The sequence below is a fragment of the Marmota flaviventris genome, chromosome 3 (genome assembly GCF_047511675.1).
Source record: "Marmota flaviventris isolate mMarFla1 chromosome 3, mMarFla1.hap1, whole genome shotgun sequence".
Taxonomy (NCBI): domain Eukaryota; kingdom Metazoa; phylum Chordata; class Mammalia; order Rodentia; family Sciuridae; genus Marmota; species Marmota flaviventris.
Window position 1 is genome coordinate 11,726,088 of NC_092500.1, and position 23,053 is coordinate 11,749,140.

Here is a 23,053-nt window from a genome sequence, read left to right on the forward strand (position 1 = left end):
ACTTAATTCCTCCAGCAGTGAGTTTTGATGGTATTGTTTGCCTTGAAGCCTGTTAAGAGATTTTTATGCTGAGATGGCTGGGGATGGAGGGCTGTTGATACAGACAACCTACCCCTAGCACACACCAAAATTCTGGACTCTGAGTAGGACCACAAGTGTTGGCTGATAAAGCCACTATTACCAGTTCTGATAGCGCCCTCCCCAAATTGTAGGTTCTTAGTACTTTGCTTAGTTCCTAGGCCAAGCTTGCAGGCTGCTCTTTCTAAGGATAGCAGTCAGTTCTGCTCTGGTCTTTTCTGTACATAGATGTTTGGTTTCTTTAAAAATGTGTTGCTAGGTTCTGTGAAGAAAAATATCATAGTAGAGAGCCAGCTGGGACTTTAGGACCAGGCAGACCTGGATTTGTAATGCCATGGGAAAACAGTATAATTCTTCTGAGTCTCAGTTTCTTTACTGTAGAATGATATAACATAGGGTTCTAGTGAGAATTTAAAGTAATAATATGCATAAAACACTAATGTATGTCCTGTATATTAGGTGGCTGTTAGCATTTCATTTCAGCTCACATGAATCAAGAGAGAGAGACTACGTAGTAATTGAGACAGGGAATTTAATATAAGGGATTATTTACCCTAGGAGAGTGAAGTAGTGAGGGATAGGTTTACAGGAAGTAAGGAGAAACCTAGAGAACAGCACGAGCAATATAATTGCAGATACAAACTGGGTACAGTGGCACATGCTTGTAATCCTAGGGATTTAGGAAGCTGAGGCAGGAGGATCATAAATTCAAGGACAGCCTTAGCATCTTAGCAAGACCCTCTGCAACTTAGTGAGACCCTGTCTCAAAATGAAACATAAAAAGGGCTGGGGATGTATCTCAGTGGTAAAGCACCTTGGGTTAAAAAAGAAAACCCACCAAACTCCACCAAAACCCAGATATGATATACTAATATGATTGATATATAATTAAAATATAATTAATTTTTTTAAAGATAGAGAATTTTAATATTTATTTTTTTTAGTTTTCGGTGGACACAACATCTTTGTTTGTATGTGGTGCTGAGGATCGAACCCGGGCCGCATGCATGCCAGGCGAGCGCGCTACTGCTTGAGCCACATCCCCAGCCCAAAATATAATTAATTTAAAAATATAATTGCAACTAGCCTGAGATAAACATCCAAAGAAGAGCTGCTCCCTCAGCATCCCCACCCTGACCCAGGAGCTAAAGATCCCTTTTGGAGAAGGCATGGCTGAATGGTAGAGAACAAAGTCCCTGTGGCCTCATAACAGCAGAACTTGCTGGATATCTGCTTTTTAGAAGTCACTAGAAATTTTCTGTCTAGGTCACTGGGGAAAGCAGTTACAAGGAGAGTTTTCTCTCCAGAGGCACCCAGCACATTACACAACCAGAGGGCTGCTGGGGAAGCTGCTAGCTGTTGGCTACTGTGCACTGCAGGACCTCCAGGGGGAGGAAACAGTGTATCCTAAAGGTGCTGCTGAGTGAGCACTCTGAAACCTGGAAGCAAAACCTTTTCCCCCAAATGTCACTACTGTGCCCTCTACTGTCGAAGTTTGACATGCATACTGGCAAAAGAGAAATATTTAAAGGGTCCAGGTCCATTTTAACAGAGCAGGTAAAACGAGTAATTTGGAGCTGAAAGTCAGCTGATAACCAGCAGATGCATGAAATGAATATTTAATTCCAGATCCTCAGAAACCAGGAAAAAAGTGATAAAATTGGTGGAGATCTAAGAAACTTCATACTTAAAAACTTGAAGTTGGATCCTTATCTAACACCGTATACAAAAATGAATTAAAAAAACAGATCAACGAGAGAATATAAGAGCTGACACCATAAAACTCGTAGAAGAAAATGTGTGGTTAAGTCTTCATGACCTTGTGTTTATGAGTGGATTCTTGGGTATGACATCAAAAACACAGGCAACAGGGCTGGATTGTAGCTTGGTAGTAGAACACTTGCCTGGCATGTGTGAGGCACTGGTTTTGATCATCAGAACCACATAAAAATAAATAAGTAAAAATAAAGGTATTGTATCCTTTACAATTAAAAATTAAAAAAAAAAACCCACGGCAACAAAAGAAAAAAATAGATAAATTGGAAATTTATCAACAGATTGAAAAGGCAACCCACAGTGGAAGAAATCTTTGCAAATGACAGCTTTAATCAGGGATTAATATCTGTGGTCTGTAAATCCAACAATATAATATGACATATACAGTTCAACAACAGAAAAAACCAAACGGCTTAATTTAAAAATGGGCAAAAGACATTTGTACAAAAAAGACACCCAAATGACCAATAAATAATGAAAAGATGCTTAGTGTCATTAATTATAAGAGAAAACAAATTAAAGCGGCAATGAGATAACATATGTCCGTTAGGATAGCCATTCTTTTTTTTTTTTCCTAAGTTATTGATGGACCTTTATTTTGTTCATTATTTATATGCGGGCTGAGAATTGAACCCAGTGCCTCACACGTGTGAGGCAAGCGCTCTACCACTGAGCCACAACCTCAGCCCAGGATAGCTATTCTTAAACAAAATACAAGTGTTGGGCAAAGATGTGGAGAAATTGGAATCCTGTGCATTGCTGGTGGGAATGTAAAATTGTGTAATTGCTGTGGAAAATGGTATGGTAGTTCTTCAAAAATTTAGAGTCATGGATGACCCAGCAATTCCACTTCTGGGTATATACCCCAAGAACTGAGAGTAGGACTCAGCTGGTATCTGTACACTGTATACTCAGCAGATTTACTCACAGTAGTCAAAAGATAGAAACAACCCAAGTATCATTGCATATATATAGTGAATAATAAGCAAAATGTGATATATATATATATGTATGTATATATATGTGTGTATATGTATATACACACACATGATTAAGGCTAAAAAAGAAAATCTGACACATGCCACAGGGGGGATAAATCATGAAGATATTATGGTATGTGAAATAAGCCAATCACAAAAGGACAGATACTATGATTCCACTCATGTAAAGTATCTAGAGTAGTCAGGCTCATGGCGACACAGAGTAGAACAGTGTTTGCCTGGGAGTGGAATGAGGAGGTACTGCCCGCGACCCGCACGGGCAGCTGAACTTAAGGTCGGTCGCTCCTGTAAATTTCCAGGGACACCAAGTAAAACACAAACACACACTTTACCTTTAAACAAGCTTCAGGACAGCTTCTCCGCTCTCGGCCTCAGGCTCCCCAAATGGGAGAGCAAGAGGCTGGCGAGAGGAGTGAGCATGTTCAGAAGTGGGCTTTTATTGGGGAGGACCCTTATTCTTAGAAAGTTCCAACCAAAAAAGGCCAGAAGGGGCAGGGTTACAAGAGACAGATGAGTGTAATTCAACCCAAGGATTAGGGTTAGACATGCCCTCCACTTCCTGAACCGGGATGGCTCCCAGTTCACTACACCATGTAGTGATGGTCAAAGCCTCTCGGTTTAGTATGGAAGGTGGAGTCATTCAGAGTGGCTCCCCACAAGGAGGGAGTTAGAGTTTATTGACCAGAGAGTTTTTAGTTGGGAAGACAAAGTTCTGCAGATGGGTGATGATGATGTGAGGTGTCCCTGATGCCACAGAAATGTGTAGGTGAAAATGGTAAATTTCATAAAAAAAAAAAAAGAAAAGAAAAAAACGAAACTGCTGAAGAACATTTATGTTAGCTGGAGTATCCCTTATCCAAAATGTACTCTACCAAATGTGTTTTGGACTTGATATTTCTTTTTATATGTTGGTCTATTTGCATATACATAACAAGATATTTTGGGAATAGGACTCAAGTATAAATGTGAAATTCATTTATGTCTCATGTATGCCTTATACACATAGCCTAGAGGTAATTTAGCATAATATTTTTAATAATTTTGTACATGAAACAGAGGTTGGTTGTTGGAATTTTCCACTTGTGGTGTTTTGTTGTGCTTAAAAAAAGTTGAATTTACCACTGTCATGTATAAGTAAAAAAAAATATTAAAAAAGTTAAATTTAGACCATTTTGGATTAGGGATACAGTACAATCTTAAACCTTAAATGGAAAGGGTAAATTAAGGGAGAATTTTATTTCTTATTTATGTATTTATGACTTTTGTTATCATGATTGAATTTTAATTAAGAGAACAAAAGAAAGAACAGAATGGATTTGTACAGGAAGTTTAAAAATAGAGAGCATTGAGGCAGATAGGTGATGTATGTCTATTATCTCATCAGTTCAGGAGGCTGAGACAGGAGGATCACAAGTTTGAGGCCAGGCTCAGCAAATTAGCAAGGCCCTTAACAATTTAGTGAGATTCTGTCTCAAAATAAAACAAAAAGGACTGGGGATGTATTCGTTGTTAAAGCAATTCTGGATTAGATCCCTAGTACGAAAAAACCACCCCCAAGGAGGGAGGGAAGAACAGAAGTTCATGGATTAGACAAAGGGGAAAGAAAGGAATGGAGGGAGGATGGGAATAGGAAAGACAGTAGAATGAATTGGACATAGCTTTCCTATGTTCATATATGAATATACCACCTGTGAAACTCCACGTCTACAACCATGAGAATGTGGCCCTAATTAGAATAAGTTATATTCCATGTATGTATAATATGTCAAAATGCATTTTACTGTCATGTATATCTAAAAATAACAAATAAAAAAATTAGCAGGAATAAAGGTTTAAAAAAAAACCCACCCCATCCCCCAAACAGGTGTTAGCTAAGCAGGGACTGATGCCAGCAGAGTGGACTGCAAACTGTATGAGTATATATGTGTCACAAAAGGCAGAGTTTCTGTGGTCACCTTAGTGGTAATCACAATTTGTCCTCCAGTACTGTAATTGATCTACATAGTTTTTGACAAAAATTTTTTAACACGGCTTTGTTGGTCTTGAACCAGCAAAAGGGCTCAGGCTGTCTTCTGCCGCTATCCTCTTGCATCAGCCCTCAAATAGCAGGGACAACAGGCATGAGCCACCGTGCCTGGTTTTAATATCACTAAATTTTATCCAGTATTTGAACATTTTTAATGGGGCCAGTTGACCATTTGACACATATAAGTAACTAATTTTAGAGTAAGCTAAGAAAAAATTAAGGATTGGCCTGTTGGAAATGTGCTATGTTGTAGGATTTAGACCCATAGACTTCACAATTTCTCAAAGTCATTTGCAGCTAATAGACAAGGGAGTGGGGAAGGAATTATTATTATTTTTTTAAGAATTTTTTTCTTTTTAGATCTACATGACAGTAAAGTGTACAAGATAATATAAATTAATTTAACCAGGCAGTAAGTCACTGAAAAATCTGAGCTTCTCCTTTGCTCAGTTGAGTTTATAGAGGACAGCATCATTTCTTACCTTTCCTTGCTTCCTTTGATGTTCCTCTCCTAAAATTGTAGAATGGCATGAATTTAATTTTTTCTATTTTTAGTATTCTACTTCCCCTTCCATTTCGTGAAACCAGGTTGATTTTATCTACACAAATGAAAAGCAACAGATAGCTTTTTGGATTTGTGTTTTTTAATTGCTTAGTTTAACTTTGTTGTGCATTTCCAGCTTTCTATACTCTGCTCTTGTTTAACCTTCATCAGTGATACTGGCTAGTAAGAAATACTAGTGTAATAAATCTCTGATGCTCAGCATGTGATCTGTTAAGCAGGTAAAGATTGGTAAGGTGGAATTTTTCGTGGTGCTTCATTTCAGTTAGTATTTTATTGATCTCTGCTTGGGATTTATGGCTAGCATATCATATCAACTATAATTGTGTTGTGTTTTGATCTTTGGGGTTAAGTCCTCTTAGCACCCCTCTTAATTGTATTTTAAAAGTGCTTAAGAAAAATGGTACCTTTTTCTTCCTCCTATGTGCAGTATTCTGGGTAATTTTACCAGTATTTCTTGCAAATATATTAGTTAATCATTCAGAAATAATGAGGTATTTTTCAGAAAACATTTAGAAAATAGGCTTATCTTGTAATTATTAAGAATAAGCTCCTTAATGGCAAGGGTGCTGGCACTTTGCTTGGGATAAAGCAAAACAACACAGCCCACTCTTTCTGATCGAATCAAGTGTTCTTCTGCTTAAATGAAGTTTTCAAACCTCCATGCTTATATATGGAGCTTCAGAGGAGTCAGTGAAGAACATTAAAGTCAGGTGGTTTTCTTGTGTCACTTCTCTTGGCATCCACTTGCACATGTATAATCCACTGCAGTTGCTATATTTGACAGTTACTTAGGGATCCTTGGGTTTTGCTTTTGCATATCCATTAAACAGAAGCTTCTAAACAGGTTTCGTTGCTGAGTAGCTACTAAGGATAGCAATGGTCGATTGATTCATCCTCCCTCCCTTCCTCTTTCCCTCCCTCCCTCCCTCTTTCTCTCCTTCCATCAAACCCAGGACCTTGTGCTTGCTATCACTGAGCTACATCCCCAGCCTTTGCTAGTTGTGATCCTCCTTCCTCAGTTGCCTGAGTAGCTGGAATTACAGGTATGTGCCACTGTGTTGAGCCAATTTCTTTATTTTATTTTATTTATTAAAAAAATTTTTTTGAGCGGCTTCTGTGTTCAGGCAGAATTAGTTTCTAAGCCTTTCAGTCTTAGTAAAGCCAATATTGCTTGCTTATAGGTACATAGCTACTAAGCTCTTCCCTCTTTGGAGTTTAACACATATGATACTCTATCCCATCTCTTAGCTTTCTTTATAATTCCATCTTTGTTTTCAGTGTTAGTTGTTAGTTTTTCTAGACCTGTAGATCTTTTGGACCATCATAAACAGCTGAGCCTGGGCCTGAGAAATGTTGTTATTATTTTTTTTACTGGTTGTTACAAGTGGTAGAGGTATTGGGTATAGAATTAAGACCTAAGTCTGAAGGCAGCTCAGCCACTAAGGATTTGGCTTTGAGCAAATCATTTAAACTCTTGGAAATTTGTTGTCTGTAAAATGAGATTGATAAAACTTGTTTCAAGCATTGTGAAGCATTGTGAAGACTAAATGAGATTATATAAATTTGGTTTTGAAAGTTATAAGGCACTTGGTAAATTGGAAATATTGGCACTTGGAAATATTGGCAATTTGCTAATATTAGTAATATGCAAAGTTATACATCATGCATTTTATATTTTGTAAAATTTAAACAATTCAGACCTTCCACAAATCCTGTACTTTTAAAAATTTTATTTTTAATGCATTATAATCATTTAAATTAGTGGGTTCATTTTGATGTATTCATAGGTGCATGTAACAGTTTTCTTCATCTCAGTCCCCAGCACATCCTTTTTCCCTTCCCTTCCCTCCTTTCTCCCCTTGATCTCCTCCTCTGTTGGTCTTCCATTTATTTATTTATTTAAAAATATTTTTAGTTGTAGATGGACACAATACCTTTATTTTATTTTTATGTAACCCAGTCCCTTACATGTGCTAGCAAGCATTCCACCACTGAGCTACAACCCCAGCCCCCATTTATTTTTAATTGGTGCATTACAGTTATATATAAAATTGGAATGCATTGTGATATATTTATACGTGCATATGGCTTAATTTGGTCAACTTCATTCCCCAGTTTTTCCCTTTTCCCTTCCTTCTCCTCTCCCCCTTGGTTCTTTCTCCACTTCATTTTACTTATCTCTCTCTTATTTTTAGATCCTATTGTTTTTGCTAGATGTAACCAGTGTTAGAGGTTTGTTGTATATCCTTCTAGATATTTCTTATGCATTTCTTTACTTTTTTATATGCATGTAAAAATAATGATTTTTGTATTGTGATTTTGAAAAATAACACACTTTTTTGCTGTCATTAATATGAGATCAAAGGTATTTTTCTTTTTAAAACATATACATGGGATATTGAAACTATTTAATAATTGATAACTGTTTCCTTATTAATGGAAATTGAAGTTCTTTCTATTTTTCACTGTATTGAAATGAAAATCTTTGCACATGCTTCTTTGAACATGTGCAAATGATTCTCTAGAGTAGATAAATGTGAAATTGTGAGAAAGTATATTGCACTCAATATTTTTGCCAAACTGCATTTCAAACTGGTGATCCCCAAATACTTGCATTCCTATTAGATATGAAGGTACCATTTATGTACTTTCTTGCCAGTTTGAGATATTTTCATTTTGGTTTTTGAAGATCTCATGAGTGGAAATGTATCTCAAATCTAAAAGAATGAACACAGGCAGCATGGCCAATATAAGTGGGAAGAATTTAATTATTCATTAATAGGAAAATAGTACAGGAATAAATTGACATATTTTATAAGAAAATACTAAACAGTAGTCAAAATTAGTGGGGTATAATGGTATTTATTCATGAAGATGAGTCTCATGAAGATGAGTGTTGAGCAAAAAGAGGAAAAAACCCCAAATTACTAGAGAATATATACAATAAGACCCATGTCTGTAAAATTCTGAACTATTTGAAAATTAATGTATTTGTGAGAGACAGGTATTTATGTGGTAAAATTTAAAAGGAAAATGAGCCATTTTCTTAAAGTTACAGGCCAGTGAGAGGTACAGGGAGTTTCTGAGGCCCAGAGAGTTACCAGTAGTCTTACCTGAGAGACAGAAATACAGAACACAGTGCCTTAACAAGACAGGGGGAAGAGTAAATCCATTTCCTGTGACACATCTTTGTGCAATCTGTTACATCCATCTTTCCATTAAAGTTTTTGACAATATTGGCCTGTAGGAAAGTGATTTTTTTTTTTTTTTATAGTTTTCTGCATTGAACCCTAGGATATTGTAGAATATTGTTTCTATGTTAGATGTTCTCTGGAAGTAATGAATAATAAGTTTTTGGAGTTTTCAATTACTTTCTTAATTATAAAATCCCTTTCTAAAAGAATCTTGAAATAATTACTGTAAAGGAATAATATAGAATGGTTATTAAGAAGAAACTTGGCAAAATAGAAAGGATAGGGCTCTGGGGGCCAGCAGAACAGGGTGGCAGTTTGTTTTTCCTGTTTAATATCTGTGTTATTGAGTCACTTGCTTACCTTCTCTGACTTCCTAATGGTAGGAAACACATTCTTTTGTACCTCTATGTTATCTCCAACTCTTCACTACTTTCTCTTCCCCTTCCCTTCCTTCTGGAACCACACTGCTTAGTTGTTCAATATATGCTGGTCATCATCATCTCTGTCATTAGTATTGGTGGGGAACGGTATTGAAGTAAATTTACTTGTTGATTTTGGGGGCCTTGTTCTTTTATTATATTCTAAGCTGTATGTACCTCCAGTGTGAATCTGGGTGTGGTGGTGCACACTTGTAATCCCAGAAACTTGGGAGGGTGAGGCAAGAGGATTTTAAGTTTGAGGCTAGCCTGGGTAACTGAGCAGAGACTTTGTCTCAAAATAAAAAATAAAAAGGGCTGAGTGATAAAGCTCAGTGGTAAAGCACCCCTGGGTTAAATCCCCAGTAATCCCACTCCCCTTGCTTCCCCAGTGTGAAAGCAACCAAAATGGCCTACCTATTATTGTTATTTTTAAACAGCAGATTTAATGAGAATTAATTCAGAGATCTCTAATCTCACCTCTTAGAAGTATTTTGAAGTTTTTAGTGTAATCCAAGTTGCATATATATCACCACTATTCAATTACAGAATATTTCTATCATCCTCCCCAAAAACCCCACTACCTATTGTTAGCAGCCATGCTCATTTCTACCCCCTGATCTCTGGAACCACTAATCTGTTTTCTGTCTCTATGAATTTGCCTAGTTGTACATTTCCTATAAATATCATTATTTAATTTGTGGTCTTTTTATGTCTGGCCTTTTTCACTTAGGATGATGTTTTCAGGGTTCATCCATGTTGTGTTAGTATTTCATTCCTTTTTAATTGATGAATAGTATTCAGTTATGGATGTACTATATTTTGCTTATCCATTCATTAATTGGTAGACATTTGGATTGTTTCTGCTTTTTGATTATTATAAAACAATGCTGCTATGGACATCCATGCACAAGGTTTGTATGGACATATGCTTTTGTTTTTCTTGGTTATATACATTAGTGTGGAATTGCTGGGTCTCATAGTAACTCTGTTTGACATTTTTGAGGGACTACCCAACTGTTTCCAAAGCAGCTGTACCATTTTACATTTCCAGCCAGGAATATATGGGAATTTTGATTTTTCTATATCCTCACCAGGGCTTGTTATTGTTGGACTTTTTGATTGTAATTGTGTGCGTGTATCTGTGTGTGTGAGTGATCTCAATATGGTTTTGATTTGCATAATGCCTGATGGTGTTTAGCATCTTTTTGTTTACAGTGCTTACTGGGCATTTGCTTATATATTTTGGAGAACTACCTATTTAGGTCCTCTCTCTCTCTCTTTCTCTCTCTCTCTCTCTCTCTCTCTCTCTCTCTCTCTCTCTCAGTCTCTTTGTCTCTCTCTAACTCTCTGTCTCTGTCTGTCTCTCTCTGAATGGTACTAGGGATTGAACCCAGGGCCTGGCACATGCTAGGCAAGTTACTCTCCAGTGAGCTACTTTCCCAGCCCTCTTTTCTCATTTTTAAATTGAATTATTTTACTTTTTATTGTTGAGTTGCAAGAGTTCTTTATATATTCTGGATATACATCCCTTATCAAACATATAATTTGGAAATATTTTCTCCCATTCTGTGAGTTGTCTTTTCACTTAATGGTGTCCTTTGATGCACAGAAGTTTTAAATTTTAATGACACCTAATTTGTCCCTTTTCCTTTGTCACTTGTGCTTTTGGTATCATATTGAAGAGATTGTTGCCTAACCCAACCAAGGCTTATGGTTTAAGAGTTTTATAGTTCTGGGTATGATATACTTTGAGTTAATTCTGTACATTTTATGGGGTAGGATTCCAACTTGATTTTTTCACATGTGAATATCCAGTTGTCCCAGCACCATTTGTTGAAAAGACCACTCTATTGACTTCTTGGCACCATTTTGAAAAATTAGTTGATCATAACGATAAAGTTTTTTTTCTGGACTTTGAATTGTGTTCCATTAGTTTCTTTGTCCTTATGTCAGTATCACACTGTCTTTGTTTTTTAAAAATATTTTTTATAGTTGTAGATGGATATAATACCTTTATTTTATTTATTTATCTTTATGTGGTGCTGAGGATTGAATCTAGGACCTCAGAAGTGCTCTACCACTGAGCTATAACCACAGCCCCCTCACACTGTCTTTTTTTTTTTTTTAATGGAGCTGGGGATTGAACCAGTTCTTCCCACATGCTAGCCAGGTGCTCTATTTCTGAGCTACATCCTTAGCCCTTTTTAATTTTTTGAGACAGGTTCTCACTAAATTGTCCAGGCTAGTCTTGAACTTGTGATCCTTTTGCCTCAGCCTGGGATTGCAGGCATGGGCCACCGAGCCCAGCTCATACTCTTTTGAGTGTTGAAGCTTTTTAGTAAGCAAAAATCAGAAACTTAAGAGTCCTACAACATTTTTTTTTTCTTGCTCAGGATTGTTTAGGTACTCATAATTTTTTTTAAGGCAGTTAGCTTCAGTGGCTGAAGGAATCTTTACTAATTTATAAATACTAAAGTACCCAAAATACAGAATTAGGACTTGGATTTCCTTGGATTGAATCAGTGACTAAAAGTCATTTCTGGTTATGTAACTCTATCTATTTACTTATACATTCTTTTGGTGTCTATTATGTATTCGACATTGCACTAGATTTTTGGGAAACCATGATGAACAAAACACAGGGGCTCTGTAGTGAGTTTAAATTGACTCTTGGCACTCTAGTTTTTCAAGGGAGTGTGGACTTTCAACGGTCAAAGAAATGAAGATAATTCTATCTTGATGATTCCACCATTAGGTGGAAGGTTATTATCTTGGCATATTTGAAAATCCTGTCAGCACATATTCCTCTATAATAGTTGTTCTGCTAGGATTGAAAATACAAATGATGGGAGCAGAGATGAATGACTTTGAGAAGGTGCGTTGAGCACTTTAGCAATGACAAAAGCACCAGCATGTGTACATCTGTTTCTTCCCATTTAATAGCTCCCTTGAAGGTAAAGGCTGTGTTTCATTCCTCTTTCTTATTCCTTCATTCCTCTAACAATGCTTAGAAAATCTTAGTATTCAGTATATATTGATGGAATGATCAAATGGGTCAAGTAAGCCATAAATTAGTGCTCATTCTGTGTGACTTTAGACTAAATTAGTGTTTGCATAGCTTTTATTGACTAGCATCCTTACATTCAAGGATCTTGATTTAGTGGTTTAATGTAAAGATGAGACAAACACTTAATATACCTTTAAAAAATAAGATTAGCATCATAAAGTAACCTGCACAAATAATCTAAGTAAATATTGACATACACACATGTTAGAATCACTTGAGTCCAGAAGATGGTACAGTTGGTAGGAGAAGTCTTTTGAGTAGAATTTCATTTTGATTTAAAAGAACTGAGGAAAACCAGGTTGATGTCGAGGCGGAGCTAACATTTTGCAGGTCAAGAGGCAATTCTCAATAGGGTGCTGCTCATCCCTTTTCTGACCAAGGGACACATGGAATTTTTGTGGAAGTTTTCTGTTTTTCTAGTGTGTGGGAATGCTACTGATATTCAGTGACTAGGGGATGGGTTCCTAAAGTCCCACGATATCAAGTTTGAAATTGTTCTGTCCCACATTTCAGTTGCACCTGCTGGAGATAGACAGAGAAGGAAACAGATTTAGCTGCACAAGAAGGGAAATAGTGTACATGAATAGTATTCCTGCGCAGATACTTTTTTTCTGTTTTTGTTTGTGCCATTGTAGACGCTCAACTGGGATGGATAGATGTAGTTAGGTAGGATGGAATGAATACATCAATGGAACATTTAAGAAACTGAGAAAGGCGTATATATTGATAAACTTGGGTGAATTTGATTATTCTAAACATTTTCTTTGCTCTTATAGTTTGATTTTTTTTTTTTTCCTTTTCTTTCTTGTAGAACGAGCCTCTCACCCCAGGTTATCATGGATTCCCAGCGCGGGACAGCCAGGTTGGTTTCCATTGTTTATAACTCAGATGGGGGTGTATATATATTTTATCAAAAGATGTTATGATAGCCATTCCTGAAATTACTTACTTTGGAAGGTAACACAGCTTGTTTCAGCAATAGATTTGCTTTTAGGGATATAAAATATATTTCTCGGGGGCTGGGGATAGAGCTCAGTTGGTAAAGTGCTTGCCTCGCATACACAAGGCCATGGGTTCAATTAAAAAAAAAGTACATATTTCTCAATTCTAAAAGTATTACAATCATGTTATTAAAATTACAGATGTTAAGGGAAAACAATCACTCAAGTGCAGTAATGATTGCTTTTGTTTTTTCTTCTCTGGGCTGTATAATAATTTTTAACCTGGTCTTCTTAATTCCTCATAATTCTAAATGCTGAACTTGTCTTTTTATTTTCTGTCATTTAGCCTCTGCCTGCATAGATTTTTTTGAGTCTTTGTAATAATCTGCAACAAAAAAATTCCATTCTCTTCCTCTGGGGGAATTTTTCAGCCTTATGGTTTTAATCAGAAAGCCTTCAGAGAGAGAACTTTCTACTGCCCTTCTTTGTTAGATGGGGAAAAATGGAAAAAGCTGGGCAGAGTTACCTTCTCTGGGGCAAGTGTGTAAAATGTCTTCCAACTCTTCTTGCTAGTTGAAGATGTTGAGCAGATGAGGCTGAAACAGAGTTAAGACAGAGGAACAAATAAGGCTGCCCCTTGGAGAAATGGTGCAACTTAAGTCAACTAGTCTCTGAATGAGATTTATCTCCTTGTTGTTTGGGATGTTGCCCTTCTTCAGATCTGAAAGGATAGCTCTTAGAAATATCTTTGAATGCCTATCCATGTTTCCTCATAGGGTTGTCCAAAAAAGCCACCATTGTTAGGCTTGTCCAAAGGAACATGAGTCAATATAGTGCTAAACAAAAAATTAACACAGTTCCTCTTTCCAGAAGTTTATTGAATCTCGAGTTTCTGAAGTTAATCTTAAAAACTAGGATAATCAATAGTCACCTATTTGGAGGCTTTTCATATTTGAGAATATTTACCCAGTTCTTGCATTTTTAGTGCCTAGGTTGGCATTAAACTTACCCCAAGAAGGCTATGAAGAAGGGGAAGAGAAAATATTGTTCATCTTGTTGTTCATCTCCCAATGGGATCATCACTGCTGAGATTGAAGATGAAAGCTTTAGGAGAAAGATATGGTCATTTACTCCAACGTCAAAGACAATATAGACGTTTTGCTTGTTTATTTTTCTTTTTGCTTTGGGTCTGTTCCAGAGCTTCTCTAAGCTGTGAAACTTATGCCCTTAGATAGTAGTTTTGTATCCTGGCATACATCAGAAAGATTGATTCCTGGAGATTCACTCTCCAGAGAGTCTGACTGAGTAAGCCTAAGATTGGGCTTAGCCTTCAAATATTTAGAAACCCCTACAGGCAATTATGCTATGCAGCAGAGGCTGAGAACCGCAGTCCTAGGGGCTACTTTGAAGGAGTGATATTTTCTGTTTCATCCTGTGCTTTTCACTTAGGACGTGTAATATACAAGATCATGGTCAGCCTCTTAATCTAGCTTTACATCAATGCAAATATTTCATTGTTCATATAATTTTGCTTATCTTGGAATAAGGAGGTAAAGCAAACTGATGTAAAGTGTAGAAATAGACTTAAACTGACTTTAAAAGGATCAGAAAGGATACTAAGGCTCTGTTCTTCCTGTGGGAATTAGAGATCAATGAGGAGCTGAGGGAGGCAGTTAATAGGAATTTGTTAAAATACAAAACATAGTCTTTTTGCTTGGAACCACTTTATTTTTCTTTCCTTTTGCGGCAGGGACCTCCTCCTGTAACCTGCACATTCATTACTCATCCTCTGACTGCTGTAGGCCTGTGCAGAGCCTTTGCCATAGTTTAAAGCTGCTGATTTACTTTGAGACACATTCTGATGGTGACAAGTTTATTTTCTTGGGCTCTATTTTGTACTCCGCCTGAATCTTTGAATTGGAGATCTTAGAGTAGTGCAAATAGGCAAATATTGAATAGCTGCTTGTTGTATTTGATGAATACAGAATCCAAATGAGTACTGCTAATTAATGTGCTTAACCTTGTGAACTCTCATTTTGTGCTTTGAGATTTGGGAGGCATTTATCAGTGTGAAACACTGGTCACTGAACAGCCTGAGCTAGGCAGGAACTGAACTTGTGGTCTTTACATCTCCCCAGTGTGGTTTTGGCTCAGCAAATCTAGGAGCCAGGGAATGGAATGTAGGTGAATTTTAATTGTGACTATATTTGCTTTCCTTATTCTTTTGCTATTCCATTCTAAATAGATAAGAACCATTTTCAGACAAGATTTTACTTTTTAAAATCAGCATTTGATGGTGATTTTAAAAGATAAAAATTACAATCTTTTAATTTTTGCAAAACACTTTGGTCAGTATTTTCTCATGTCATCCTTCTAGTTACCTTTTGAAATAGACAAGGCAGTGTTCCCTTTGGAAGGACAAGGGAATTGAGTCACACAGAGGTAAAGTGACTTTTCAAAACTGTTTAAGTTAGTACCTGAAAAGGGGCTTAAACTTACCTTCTGTTTGAGGCCTTTGACTCACCCAGGGGAAGTATGGTCATTTGAGAATGTGTTCACTTACTCACATTATTTTACTTCTGGGAGTCAGCAACTGCTGGCTAAAAATCACTGCGTGTTAAATTCACTAGCACTAAGTGGACCAGCATCTCACTGTTGTAGTAACTTGTATGTTACAAAAGCCCTTAGTAACACATTTGAATTAAAAACCTGTGAAGAAAAGGAAGAAAAGTCCCATCTTCCACCTTGTAGAGGTTTTGCTTTTTTGTTCGAGGTCACCTCAACCTTCTTTCCTGAGAAGTTAACAAGCTTTCTGGGCTGGCCATTCGCCACTTTTACAAAGCACTCCATATGCTTCTGTGCTGGCTGATGTGCGCTGTCTGTGGAAGTGGAGGAGACACACTTTCTTCCAGTTTTATAGAAATAAAAACCAGCTCTGAAAAGCTGTAAATGTTTAAAGCCATGCAGGATTTTTAAGTTGATGATACTGTGTGCTTAGCTGCCTAGCTGTGTGTGTGTGTGTGTGTGTGTGTGTGTGTGTGACTTATGTGCATGTGCTTATGCATCTTCTCAAGTGTTGATTAAGGCTAGAATATTTTGTGGGTTGGAATTATTTTTTAAATGGAAGAATATTTGTGTGTATTAGCTTAGGAGTTTTTATATAGAAAAGGTAAGAGATAGCAATCTGATTAGAAGAGGGTTTAGTTCTGCAGAACAAGCTTATTTATTTAGAATGGGCTTTTAGAAAACAGTGGGGGTCCTAACGCTGGCCCCTTGTCACCTCTTGGTACTATAACTTTATATCTTTTATTATTAAGGTGACCATATGCACTTATCATTCAAGTTGGGGCACTTTTGAGAATAAAAAATTGGCCCTAGTAGTTATGTTGAAACAGTCCAAGGCCAACTGGGATGTATGAAATGATAGTCAACCATAGCTGTAATTAAAGACATAATGGTCAGTGTTCTCTTTGATGGTGTGATCAAGAGTGGTAGGTCACCAAGGATTAATCTAAACAATTGGTTGAAGTGGGAAAATAATTTAAAACTTTTATTTTAACTTAAGAGCATTTTATTTTAATTTGAGCAACTATGTTTACTCTAATAATTTGATAGGAGGTCAACACCTTTTATATGCATATAAATCTATTGAAATTCTATTAGATTAAAAAATCTTTTTTTTGGCATATCATATCTTTACAGAGTATCATCTATGAATTCTGTTTTTTTTTTTTGTTGTTGTTGTTTGCTGGTTCAGTTTTAAAAAATGTCATTCAAAGCAATCTGGGTGAAACTGTATGTTTTATATATGCCCCTTCTTCTTTTTAAAATATTTTGTTTTAGTTGTCTGGACCTTTTATTTATTTATTTACATGCGATGCTGAGAATCAAATCCAATGCCTCACACATGCTAGGCAAGCGCTCACCACTGCTCAGCCCCTTCCTCCTTCTTCTTCTTTTCCTCTTCCTCCTCCTCCTGTTGCTGCTGTTGCTTGTACTGGGAATTGAACCCAGGGCCACTTTGAATGAGCTACATCCCCAGCCCTTTTTATATTTTTGAGACAGGGTCTCACTAAGTTGCTTAGGGCCGAGTTGATGAGGCTGACTTTGAACATGGGATCCTCCTGCTTCAGCCTCCTGAGTCGCTGGAAGTACAAGTGTGCACTACTATATACAATTTATATTTATATTTATGTATATATTTAAATTAAATGTAGACAATTTAATTTGAGCAAAATTTTTAGTGTCTTATTAAGTGTTCATAAAGCATTCAAATCTGAGTTTTTTCCAAGGAAACTTGTCTATTTTATGGATTATATAATATTTAATTGTATAATTATAAAAACTTACAAATTGTGTAAACAGGTTGGTGATAAACAAGTGATTCTCACTTCTCAGCTACTGGGATAAGAAGGCTTAGGTTAGATATGATAGAATTAGGAACTAGTTCTAGCAATAAGAATGCCAGAGGCCTCACTCAGCATATTTGACCTGGGAAATGGAGAATTTTAGTTTATTTAATAAGTTAGTTGATTAAAAGTGCTTCCACTATAATCACCTGTGGGGTGATTCTTATTGTCAGCAACTTTGTGTCTCAGTAGCCAATACTTGGTTGAATTTTATTTTAGAAATCAATTCAATTTGGGGGAATGGGTGGGGAGGAGGATTAGATCAGATAAATACAAATTAGAGACACTGTAATTTGCTTTCTTCAGATTAAAAGATGTTCAATAGCAAGATATCTGCAAACTAAGTGTCAAAATTAATGCTCCAGTACCTTCCATGTCATCTTTTTTCTAGAAACTTAAAATTATGGTACCTTACCTTGTCTAACAAACTATATGAGAAGAAATGTTAACATTTGAGATAAGAGGTTGCACAAACTCTTGCTTAGGTTCAGGTGTTGAGTCAGCTGTGGAACTGGGAATATTAGTAAATTATAAAAAATAATATTTGAGCCTGGTGTGGTGCAGTACACCTGTGATCTCAGGTACTATGGAGGCTAAGATAGGAGGTTTGCAAAATTGAGGCCATCCTGGACAACATAGTAAGACCATATCTCAAAAGAGAAAAGAACAAACTAATGTTTGTAGAGCATTTTACAGAGAACTTCTGTGGATGTTTTGTATCTTGATCTTTACAATAGCTCTGCCAAATAGGTTGTGCCTTATCCTAACTTAATAGATAAGAAAACCAAAACACAAAGATTTTTTAAATGAATTTCTTAATATAACAGAGGTGGTAAGTGCAGAGTTGGACTTGAACCCCAGATTTTCAGCCTTTGTATGGGATTTCCTCCTGTATTTTTCTGTTGGAGTCTCTTTGGATGCAGCTGTTGTCTTTGCTAGTGTCACAAGATGAGATGGTATGGACTCTGGAGAACACATCAGCATGAAAGGTCTTCATATGACCCAAGCCCCTTGAATAACTGATTTCTATCAAGTTTTCTTCCTCTCTTGCTTGTTAAAATAGCTTATGGTGTACAATTTATCTTTTTGTGTTTTAAAACAAAAGAAAAATTAATGTGTTGTCAGGCTCTTTATTGGATTTTAAAAATGCTTGTTGGTGATTTCTCGAAGATTTTTTCCTTCAACTTTATAAAATTCTGTTTAAAGCTATTATATGGATATGTTTTAGTTTTTCACAGAAGTGATTGAGAATATCAAAAGGGCTGTTTAAGTTGACAAATGCAACTTAGACAATTACAGGTTTAAATTTAGAGTGGAAGCCTTACTCTTTATAGATTAAAAATGACCTAACGGTTTTTGTCTTAATAAGTATTTTCTTTCCTTTCAAGAATTTTTTCTTTCCTGTTTTTAGTTCTTGCTTTTATCTCTAGAATAGACTTTATTTTAGTCCACTTTTTACAAATGCATTTTCAGGGCTTTTGGTTATTTTGCTTGGGAGCTATGGACAGTAGCAAATACATCTTCTGTCATTCCCATTTGGTGTGGTGGCAAAGAAATGATGACTGCTTTCCTCCCTTTGGGAAAGTTGGTAGGATGGAGGACATGGTGTGGACATGTTCATGGACATGTTCAAGTTCCATCTCTGGGCTTTTGAGCTTAAAAAACTTCAGACTGAGTAAGCAATTACTTTACGTATCCTTACCTAGCACATACATGTATATGTATATGTATGAATATAACTTAGATTAGTCTTACCAAATAATACTTGTCTGTACTATGTTCTCAGTATTGTTGACAGAGGCCAACAACTCCTGGACCCACTAATTTATTGCAGTCTATAGTTTTGAAAAATTAAAATAATTGCTGTCCTTCAAAATGCAGTATTAGGGACTGGGGGTGGAGCTCAGTGGTAGAGTAGGTGCTATTAGTTAGCACATACTATGTGAGGCCCTAGGTTTGAGCCCCAGCATCAAAACACACATACACGTACTCCACAAATAACTCTCTCAGAAAACAAGCAAAACAAAAACCAAAAACCCCAAAGGTCCCTACACAAACAAAACCCCACAATCTCAAAGAAACCCCATGCCTTTTAGCAGTTACTCTCTTGTTCTGTCTCAGTCCTGACTGCTCCTGCTCCTGTGCTGGAGACTTGATCAGAGTGCTTGATTCAAAAGTAAAATGTTACTCCTTCTGTATCTTATAATCTGTAATAATCTCCTCTGGTCCTTTTTAAAATAGACATTTTTCCGCTTCTCTGTTAAATTATAGGAAACGTAAAGTCATTTTCTTTTCTTTCTACTAGGTTGTGGAGGTACCGTTTTTAGCCTTTGTGCAAGGGCCTTTTCCAAAGGCCACTTTTCCCCAGCAGCTGTCATCAGGTGGCCCATGAGTGGCTTAGGTCCTTCTGTGCTGTTGTTCTTACACACTCTAGTGGATGAAGGACGGGCCAATGGGGCAGTACCTGGTGCTCGTGGGAGAACTTTCTCAGACCATGTGGTCAGCTGCAGGCTTTGTTATTGCATTTCAGATCATTTTATTCCACAAATGATTTCATTTATAGGAAAGAGCTTTTTATTTCTTCTATTGCTTCCTGCTGTGCATCTAAATAGCATGCATATTGTACTACTTCTTGATTTATTAATTTTTGGCATTTTCTTTGGCTGTCGAAGATGAGGAATCATTGATTTTATAGACTCGCTCTTCATCCTTCTAACAATGCCATTTTTGTTAAATCAGTATTTACTATTGCTTGATGATTACATAATACATTAGTATAACTGTCAATATTTTTTATAGAATGGTAAAATACGAAGACTACATTCCCTTTCTTATATACTTGTTTCTCAACAAATTTACACATATATGTTCATATCAGATAAATATGTAGAAATATATACACACACACACATACACACACATTAACATATATTTGGCAATTGCTTTTTAAACAGCTCCATTGAGACACAGTTTCCATACCATAAAATTAATTTATTGTAAATGTTATTATTCAGTGATTTTGAATAAATTTATGGAGTTTTGCTATTTTCACTACACTGCAGTTATAGAACATTTCTGTTATCCCCCAAATTCTCTCAGATTCTTTTATAGGAAGTCCCTGATTCCATGCTAGCCCTTTTCAGACAACTACTGATAATTTTTCTGACTATAAAATTTTCTCTTCTGGACATTTCTTATTAATGGGATCATATGTATATGTCATCTTTTATGTCATCTTTCGTTTAACATGTTTTTGAGGTTCATCCAGGCCTCAAAATAAGTTTTTTTAAAATCATTAAGTAGTTATTATTTTTTAAATCACTAAGTAGTATTTCATTGCATGCAGGTACCTTATTTTATCTGTTTACCAGTTTGGCTATTATGAATAATTTGTTATGAGCATTCACTTACAAGTCTTTATGTGGACATAGTTTTAATTTCTCTTGGGTAGATTTCTAGAAGTGGAATTACTAAGGTTATGGTTAAGTTCTTTCTTAACTTTTAAACAAATTGTTCACTGTTTTCCAGAGTGGCTTGATTTTATCTCTTCTTTTTATTATAACAAATGCAAAATGGTTTTAATTGACATTTCTCTAATGACTAACAATGTCGGATATGTTTCATGTGCTTATTATAATCCTTCTTTGGTGTGATGTCTGTTCAAGCCTTTCATCCTCCACTCCTGTTTTTGGTTTGTTTGTCTTATTGAATTTTAAGGATTCTTTGTATATTCTTTGATACAGATTTATAATTGGAAAATATTTCTCCTCAGGAGATTGAATAAAATAAATCTTCCCCCTTCCCCCATAAAAGAAAACAAAACTGTTTTCATCCTTATTTGCCTACTTTATATAGCCCTCAGTAACTATTTTATGAAAAAGCCTCTGAAAACATAGCGTAGCGTTTGCCTGTCTCTGATTAGGCCTGGTGGTTGCTCCAAGGAAGATTGGCAGGGCAAGAGTCACTTTTTGCTTGATTAACATAGCCGTCTCCAGATCCTTAGTGGCAGGGAAGTTTGGGCAAGAAAGCTGTCCTGTATTGAAGAGAAATTGTGCTGCTTTCTGTATCCCCTCAGGGATGTGGCACAGTAGAGGATCAGCTGAGTTCATTTTTTTTTAAACAGGACACTGTAGTTTCTATATAAGGCTGTTTCATGGAAATTCCTCTGTGAGAATTACACACACACACACACACACACACACACACATACACACCCCACCCCTGGCTTGGAGTTTTACATCATTTCTGCTGTTGTAGGTTATATGACTTTGAGCAAGTTTTTTTTCCTTCTCTGAGTCTCAATTCCTTAATCTATGAAATAGAAATAATACCTACTCTGAAAGGTTGGTATAGGATTAAAGATAACATATGTAAATTTGCTGGCGTGTAATAGGGTCAGTAAATCATTTTTTCTCATTTATTCTATGGAAAAAAAAAAGACCTTAGGGAAGCTTTACAAGGAAATGATTAGTGCTGACTCTCTGATTTAAGTTTGTTTTCTCATTATCTTTTCAACTCTTAGTTATTCACTATGTAAAGTGAATTATATCTGAAATTTCTAGCTCAGGAATATAGCTGTGTGATATCTTTAAGAAAAACAGGTCTTTGTGATGGAAGAGAAATCTGTGTAAGTTGATTTATCTAATTCATACAGGTCTTGGCAGTGTCACTAGAAAGAAGGAATCATTTTTGATGCTTTGATAACTTGAACAGAATTTGGTCCAAACTAAGGCAAATATTCAAGGTGCTCTACAATTAGATTCCTAGTTTCTCCTACTATGTTTCTCATTGTTGCTTCTCCATATATTTCTGATCTGGGTCTCTCCACAGTTGGGCATTCATTCCCTTCTGGTGCCTTTCATTTGAAGTGTTTCTCCTTTTCCCAAAGGAGTCCTCAGTATCTTCCAGGATCCCTGGTCACAGTTGAGGAATGAAAATTCAATTTAACCTGTCTATATGAGCATCTCTATAAAGTCAGATTAAGTGATTTGGGGAAATACTATGAGGATTATGAGCAAAGCACTCAACTTCACTAAGATTCTATTTTCTCATCAGCAAAAGTCTGGATACTCTAGGTGATTGAGAGGATTAAACTTTAAAAAATTTCCTAGGACAAGAGTGACTTATTGGTTGTGAAAGTAGATTCTATTTATCTACCTTTAGCTCTCCAGATAATCTAGAAAGTGTCTTGTTATCTCCAGACCCACATTTCTTCTTTTTCCTTTAAGGGCTCTTTGGCTCCAGGGTGTTTGAATTTTGTGGTTTTTGGGGAGTAGGTTTGATATTTTTGTGGAAATAATGGGAGCTTTGATTTTCAGGGCTGCAATGGATCTGTGGATAGATGTGTGACTTTCCTCATATAGCTGGCTTTTATTCTCGTTCTTCTTCTGTATCTGTTCCCCACTACCCCTGGCAGGGGCATCTTGCATTTTATGCCAGTTTGACTTATTCCCTCAGCTTGGCCTCATTTTACTTAGTATAGGGTTTCTGTAATTTTTATGTGACTGTCAGTTGACTCTTGATTCACTTGCTTAATTAGTATTTTGTAAATGGATAGATCATAATTTCACTGCTTGG

General features: G+C 36.3%; 1 protein-coding gene across 21 annotated transcripts in view; it reads left to right on the plus strand.

Annotated features, from left to right (window-relative positions):
• Nucleotides 1–23,053, plus strand: part of Rbfox2 (RNA binding fox-1 homolog 2) — a 267,272-nt gene that overhangs the window by 75,796 nt on the left and 168,423 nt on the right. For 16 of the 21 annotated variants that reach the window (XR_011707033.1, XM_071609518.1, XM_071609522.1 and 13 more), the window contains exon 2: nucleotides 12,938–12,988. The exons of the other annotated variants lie outside the window; for them this stretch is intronic. Coding sequence is in view for 15 of the 16 variants with exons in the window: in XM_071609518.1 (XP_071465619.1) it covers nucleotides 12,938–12,988 (51 nt within the window). In the remaining variant the exon portion in view is untranslated. The remainder of the gene's footprint in view (nucleotides 1–12,937; nucleotides 12,989–23,053) is intronic. 21 annotated transcript variants of the gene reach the window in all.